The sequence below is a fragment of the Gambusia affinis genome, linkage group LG07 (assembly GCF_019740435.1).
Source record: "Gambusia affinis linkage group LG07, SWU_Gaff_1.0, whole genome shotgun sequence".
Lineage (NCBI taxonomy): Eukaryota > Metazoa > Chordata > Actinopteri > Cyprinodontiformes > Poeciliidae > Gambusia > Gambusia affinis.
Window position 1 is genome coordinate 17,171,334 of NC_057874.1, and position 7,708 is coordinate 17,179,041.

Sequence of the window (7,708 nt, forward strand, 5' to 3'; positions counted from 1 at the left end):
GATAGTTGGGACTGTTGCATGACAAATCATTTGCAGTGGAAGAACTGGTTGCAGCACCTGCTGCATAAAAATAAAAAATAAAATCAATGCTAAAGAAATAAATCAGGTATTTTTTAATCAAAAAAGTGTCAAGCATCTTTTTGCCTCTTCAAACAGACATGAATTGAATTATGAATATTCCGAGTGACAGGGATTTAAATTTAGTTGAGCTACACTGTCACGTGAAGTTCTTTGATTCCAGGTGATTATACAATATACGGTTGATAGCAAGTCACCTAAATTATTACTGGTATATTGTATGCATTTTCCATAGGTGTAGTCATAAAAATATTCAACCAAATGCACCCTGGTATCACAACCTGGAGTGCATGTCACACACACTTGTCGTTGTAAAAGACCGGAGTGGTGATTGCGAAGGTCTCAGTGTGAGAGTCACCAAATTTATTACAGTCCCGTCACATATGAATATACTGTTACTGTTTGTAATTTATTGTTCACAGGTACCCCACCCAGTTTGTTTTGGTTTTTATAATAACTTCATTTTTTCATTGTAGTTTGTTAGTTTTTTTCAGAACCTAGTTTTTTATTTCTGCCTCCTGCCTTAGTCTGCAGTAGTAATATTTCTGAAATAAATACACAAAGAAATTAACATATTCACTACTTAAAACTGCAGTGTAACTTTTGTAAAAAAAAAAAAAAAAATACTTTTGTATATTTGTTAAAACATTATTTTCTCAAGATGATTTATGGCAAAAGGCTGTAATTTTCTGGCTTTATTTTGGTACGCCAGTTTCAGACCTGGCATACTATTATTTTTAAGCATCATTATCAGAGATTTGAATATGATGTAGAACCATTAATTATGTTCCCCCTAAAGTTATTATGTGGCTAAACTTCTACTTTCCTTTTAGGAGGTTAGAAAACCTCTAAAGACACTTGTTGCATCAGTGGTAGCTGAAGTCATCGCCTCTCCAGATGGGCTGTCATGTCTTCAAGGAGCTTCAGTCTGTTGGAGCAAAGCAGATTGGGTGGCTGAGGTTGATTCAGAAACAAAAGCTGCCTTATACCCTAATTGGAGAGTGCTTTGATTTACAATCTGTAACCACATCCTCATGTTTAAAACAAAGTGCTACACTGATTGCCATTGTGAATATGACAAGAAATATTTTTGATTAAAGTTTGTCATGTTTCAAAAAGACATTATATTAGTGGACATGCCTCGTACACACTGCTGAGTAGATAAAGTAGAAATGGGAAAAAATGATCTTCAAAATTTCAGATTTTATTTTTGACTACTTGTTTATGACAACCTTGTTCTGTATTTTCAAATATTTCCACCAAATCACATAATGTTGACTAACCCTCAGTAAAATACTCGAAAATAACTAAGCAAGTGTCTAAGAAATGTTTGTCTCATGTGGGATTCCAGTAAGATTTGTGTTTTCCTCTGATAAGTGGATTATCTTGATCTAGCTTTAGATTTCTCAGGTTTGTGTTCAGACTTGTTTGAGCAGACGGCCTGATTCTGGAGTATGTTGTGTGGGAAGTGACACCCCCTGCTGGTCAGATGCAAAAACATGTTTTTTTTGTAATATCAAAATATTTACTGGAGTACCTGAAATACTGTGCTGAGAGAGAGATCGCAAGTAGAAGCACAGGTACATAATTGAAATTCCTCACGCAAAACAGACATTTTGAGTTACTTTAAAAATAATTTTAAAGTATCTCTTATCAGACAAAAAGAGAATTAAGCCTTATAGTTACAGCTCTTTTTTGTGGTTAGCTTTTTTACCTTTACATTGTGAGGTTATCGGCTCTTATACCATAACCATTTCCTTGTTGACAACAGAACAACATGACTAAAGAGCATTTAAGAAGTGAATAAAGAACTGAAATGCAGACAACTTTACCCGCCTATGCAGCTCCAGAGGTCATTAATGAGAAAGTCATTATTTGCATCACAGCACTTTAGTTCATTAAGCTTGTCACAAGCTACTTGAAATGGACTGACCATTGTTTTAACAAACAAGTCAGTAATGTGCTGCTAAAAACATAAAACAATACATCGGTTTCTGTTTGCACTTGCAAATATTTATGTCTATTTGGACTACAATATTTGTTTCAAACTCTCAGCTTCCACCAGAATCTTCTCAAGGTCTTTTGCTTTTGTTCTGGAGCTGATACACACACTTCAATCCAAAACATTTTGCCAGTTGTACCCAGAAATCATTCTCCATCCTGAACGGTGAAGGTTGAGCATTCCCAATTTGGGTTATGCTTGCCTCAAAATATTTCAACATGTGAATGTGGCACCTGAATGTTAAGTGTTTGTCAGTATCCTTACTTTACTGTGCTGCACCTCACCTCAGGGTTTGTTACAACTAACCCAGTGTACGGAGTTAATTGCAACAGTTCACTCTTTGTGTTTGAAATCAGACTATATAATTACTATTTTTGTTGCAGAAAAAATAGCTCTACCACTTAACAGCAGTGAAGACATGTAAGTACTTTGCAATTGTGAATGCACTGGCTTACAAGATCTCCAAGCAACAAACTATTTGAACTGTCACATCAATCCAAGGTCTTACCCAAATATATGAAATGCAACTTATTGAGTTAGTTACTTCGTAGCTTACTTTCATTGCATTTACAAAAGAAATATTATGCCTGAAAGAGGTAATAAAGCAATAGAAAATGCTATATGTTCCTGTATGTGTAGATAATATCTAAGAAATTGTATTTATGAGTCAAAATATTTAACATTTGTGCATCAAGTACTGGACTTAATATGCAGATTTTAGTGTTATTAACAATCATCAAACAAATTCAATAGGTACATTTTATTAGATACATAAGTACTTGTTAAAAATAAGGTAACCTAAATTTTACTAACATGTCCAACTGTACACTGATGATGATGAAGAAATTTAAAAAGACAGGGACAATTATGGTCAATTTGCTGTTCTAAGAAGATGTGATGCTGAAGACAGAGGTTCACTATTTCAGACCGCTGGAATGACTGTCATGTAAATTTATTGACAGATTTATTACCGATTAATACCTTGCTTTTCTTTTCAAATAAAACTCATTAGATTGTCCTTTAAGGTGAGAAGTTTTTAGAAGAGTATTTATTTATTAATTTATTTAGTAATAATCTTATTTATTTAGTAATAATATAATGGTTGTCTTTTTTAACCATTCACACTATAAGTGTCCATCACTGCTTGAAGAAACTATAACTGCCTCTGACCTGATTGGATTAACCTTAGTATCCCCTTGTCCTGCAATGGCCTTGCCATGATGTATCAAAAGCTTACTGTAAGAAGTGGGGAGTTTGTCTTGTACATCAACACACCAGTGGTTAAGAACACCTATTACCTGGTCACCGTATGTTTAGTGAGAAAAGAGGCTGTGAGATCAGTTTGGTAACGCTGAGTAATTTAGGCAGCTAAAGTGGCAAGTAAAGTGTAAGGTTCATTTGGTAAAAGTGTCTGTGGTTTTGTGTTTACCTCTACAGGAAAACATAATTGATTTTTTCCCCCAAAAAATAATATTTGAGCAAATAATAAAACTGAACAATGGTGCAGTTGGTAGCATAATTGCCTTGCAGTAAGAAGGCCCTGGATTCAAATCTTGGCCTTAAAGCTTATTGCATTTCTCTTCATATCTGGGTTCTCTCTGGGTACTGGCTTCCTTTCATGGAGCTAAAACAAGACTGTAGGTTAATTGGTCATTCTGAATTTTCCTTAGGTTTCAGTGTTTATGTGTGTGTGTGTATGGTTATTTGTCCTGTGTGCCTCCGAGTTTGCATGTTCCCCCCGTATATGTATGAGTCCTCTGTGGCATCCTTACACAGTCCCAAAACAGCAGCGGTAAAATTGTTACTCCAGTTGAGTGCTAGCATTGTTTGTCTTGTGTACTTCTGTGTTGTCCAGTGATCGGCTGGTCATCAGTCACCTATCACAAGATAACTGCTGGAGATAGATACCAGATTTCCTGCAGCAGCTGCAGGGAAAAGCGGGTATAGACAATGAACTAATGGTAGAAATGCTGACATGCAGTTTATGTTTTCCATTAGTCTTCATTCATTCACCTACTGAGTAAAATAGATGAATGTATGTAAAATCAACTTTTTTTTTTTTAGCTGTACATCATGTTAAAATGTTATTCCCCCATAAAAACACCTCCAGTGTTGACTTGATTGTTTCATGCATGTTTGAGAAATTCTTTAATCTGCCAGGGCACCCATTCGGCTGTGTGAAAGGCTTAGGTGAACCCAGCGCCACGGGGAACACAAAAAACAATATGAAATCTTGGTATCATTTTTTACTATCTGTGTGAAGTGCACAATGCTGTTGTAAAGTGGATAACTTGGATGTACACGTAATCATACCACAATTGTTTAAATATTGTCTATTAGGGTACAATTTAACCTCTACTGTTTTAGATTTTATTATAATCCAAGCAATGGATGTGTTTCCAAAGGATGAAAAAAAGTTTGTCACAAAAGGCAGGTCGGTTTGAGTAGCTTTTCACCTTGATAAAGCAGATCTTGATTGGAACCAAACAGATTTGTCTGAGTTTGTCTGATTTGCAACTTAGTTTGAAGATGTGAAACATTTACATATGACAAAAAATTACAACAGAAGAAACCTGCACCGGGGGACTTTTTTGTGGCATTGTAGCTAGGATATGCTTTGGCCTCCTTCTGCCTCTAAAAGGTAATACAAAATCAAACAAAACAAAATTGTTAAACATGGAGAACACAGCACTCCTAAAATTAAAGATTTAATTACAATTCTATATTATATGACAACAAAGCACAAATGTAGGTCAATGACCTACATTATTTATGACTATATATACATATTTATATAACCCTTTATATAAATATATGCATGTATCACATTTTCTTAGTTATAAGAAGCAAGTAGCGCATAATTTATAAAACCATTGGACAAAACATTCTCTTCCTTCATTACCGGATGAGGAGCGAATGTTTGGGTGAAGCCGGACTTTGTCTGATCCCTCAGCATTTGAGCATTTGTGCTCACTGGGGATTAAAAATGCAAAGTCATGGCTACTTAGGTCAGCTAAACAACTCAGACAAACCTTTACTGTCTAAAAATACTGTCTCTCAAAGAACATGACTTATGCGGCAAGCCAATAAAACTTCCAAGTTCAATAAACTTTTCTGCAAAGTATGTCAAAATATTAAACTTATCAGTCATGCTTCATCTTTAAGAATTTTACAATAAACTTCTTAGTAGGCCTATAATGATATGTGTACCATATTATAAATTCATGTGTAAATGAAATCAATAAAGAACATGTCTATGTGGCATTTTTAATTTAGATTTTTAAATGTAATTTCTGGTCTTTGAAATAAGGTATATATTGCAAAGCAACAATTTCCAAGAATGAGTAAGACTGGAGAAGAAGGACAGTAATTTATCAAGAAATGTAGACTGTATGTCAAGCAGAAGAGAGACATTTAACCCTAAGGTCATTACCCTGCGGTGCTTTCTTAAAGTCAATTATCCATCAGATTTGAGCTGGTCACTTCCTCACAATCCTCCTGTAATCTAATTTTACTAATGTGGGGATAACCCTGAGGAGGTATAAAACATCCACGTCCACATTAACTACCAGTGTAGGGTTGGCATTTACCACTCTGAAGCTTTTGGCACTTCTATCAGTGAAATCTCCCACTCACAAGGAAGAGATGGCTTGGGATGGCGGATACGAGCCCAATGGCACAGAGGGAAAAAACTTCTACATCCCGATGTCCAACAAAACTGGCATCGTCAGAAGTCCCTTTGAATACCCGCAATACTACATGGTGGACCCAATGATCTACAAGCTCCTAGCCTTCTACATGTTCTTCCTGATCTGCACTGGAACTCCTATCAATGGCCTGACGCTGTTTGTAACTGCTCAGAACAAAAAGCTGCGCCAGCCTCTCAACTACATCCTGGTGAACTTGGCTGTGGCCGGACTCATCATGTGCGCCTTTGGTTTCACCATCACCATCACATCTGCTCTTAACGGTTACTTCATTCTTGGACCCACCTTCTGTGCCATTGAGGGATTCATGGCAACACTTGGAGGTAAGATGAAAGCAACAAAAAATTGATCAGGAATCATGCTTCAGTGGTTTGTCTACAGTTAGCAATATAATACGTTTTTTTGTCTTCGCAGGTGAAGTTGCTCTCTGGTCTCTGGTTGTTCTGGCTATTGAGAGATATATTGTTGTGTGCAAACCTATGGGAAGCTTCAAATTCACTGGAACTCATGCGGGTGCTGGAGTTCTTTCCACATGGATCATGGCTCTTGCTTGTGCAGCACCTCCACTTTTCGGATGGTCAAGGTAAACCTTTGCTTGATTCAAAATGATTTAATCAAGATTTCTGTAGCTCTTAATGTACTACAAATGAAATAACAATAGGTGTGGATCGCCATAAATAAACAAATTAACTACTGTCTTCTTCAAATGAAAACCTAATTTTATTGTTTCATATGTTATACAGGTACCTTCCAGAAGGCATGCAGTGCTCCTGTGGACCTGACTACTACACCCTGGCTCCAGGATTCAACAATGAATCTTATGTCATCTACATGTTTGTTGTTCATTTCTTCATTCCTGTTTTCCTGATTTTTTTCACCTATGGAAGTCTTGTCATGACAGTCAAAGCTGTAAGTGAAGTTTACATAAATTTTCTTCAAACTTCTTATGAACTCACTGAAAGAGTTGCACAAGTGTTTAATTATCTTTTACCTTACTGAACTCTGCAGGCCGCAGCTCAGCAGCAGGACTCGGCTTCTACACAGAAAGCTGAGAAAGAAGTAACACGCATGTGTGTCTTGATGGTGTTGGGCTTCTTGGTAGCTTGGACGCCATATGCAACCTTCGCTGGCTGGATCTTTCTGAATAAAGGAGCAGCTTTCACGGCTCTGACTGCAGCCCTGCCTGCTTTCTTTGCAAAGAGCTCAGCCCTTTACAATCCTGTTATCTATGTCCTGTTTAACAAACAGGTTGGCATGTTCTACAGACACCACAGCCTATGTTTTTATGGATTTATATGCAAGTTCTTAAATATTCTCCTTTCTCTGACTTTCAGTTCCGTAACTGCATGCTCAGCACTATTGGAATGGGCGGCATGGTGGAGGACGAAACCTCAGTTTCAACGAGCAAGACAGAAGTCTCAACTGCTGCTTAAGGACCACATGTCTTAATCGCGTCTTCAAGTCTGTGGACAAGTTCATGAATAATTGCTTTCTGATTTCAATAGTCCACTCAAAAGAGAAAGACTTTTGCCAAATAAGTTTATGGATTTAACAACTGTGGACAAAGGAATTATGTGTCATTTGGTTATGCATATAAAGCATCAAATGTAAATTTTACCTTGGAGTTTATCTTGTACAGCAGCTGTGTGAATGTGTGTATGATATGTGAGCATGTATGTTTGAGTATGCATGGCTGAACTTGGATCTCTCTGTACACCTCAACTACCAAAACACAGGCTGTGAACCGCTGAAAACCTTTAATTGCTGAATGTTCTAGCAAGTGTGGGGTGTTTTCTTAAAATTATATGATGGAACATGTTTCACTGGAGCACCAGTGGAATTATTTTTATGAATTTTGTGAAAAACAAAACAAAAAAATACATAGTGTTGAGTAGATAATAAATGCATGCATCAAAATAAA

At 36.6% G+C, this 7,708-nt stretch overlaps 1 protein-coding gene across 1 annotated transcript; it reads left to right on the plus strand.

The window, feature by feature from the left end:
- Window positions 1–5,656: 5,656 nt before the first annotated feature.
- LOC122833564 (green-sensitive opsin-like) lies at window positions 5,657–7,708 on the plus strand. Its single transcript, XM_044121234.1, has 5 exons — window positions 5,657–6,110; window positions 6,202–6,370; window positions 6,531–6,696; window positions 6,796–7,035; window positions 7,122–7,708. Exons 1-5 carry the CDS (start codon window positions 5,726–5,728, stop codon window positions 7,218–7,220), a joined length of 1,059 nt encoding a protein of 352 aa, XP_043977169.1. The 5' UTR covers window positions 5,657–5,725; the 3' UTR covers window positions 7,221–7,708.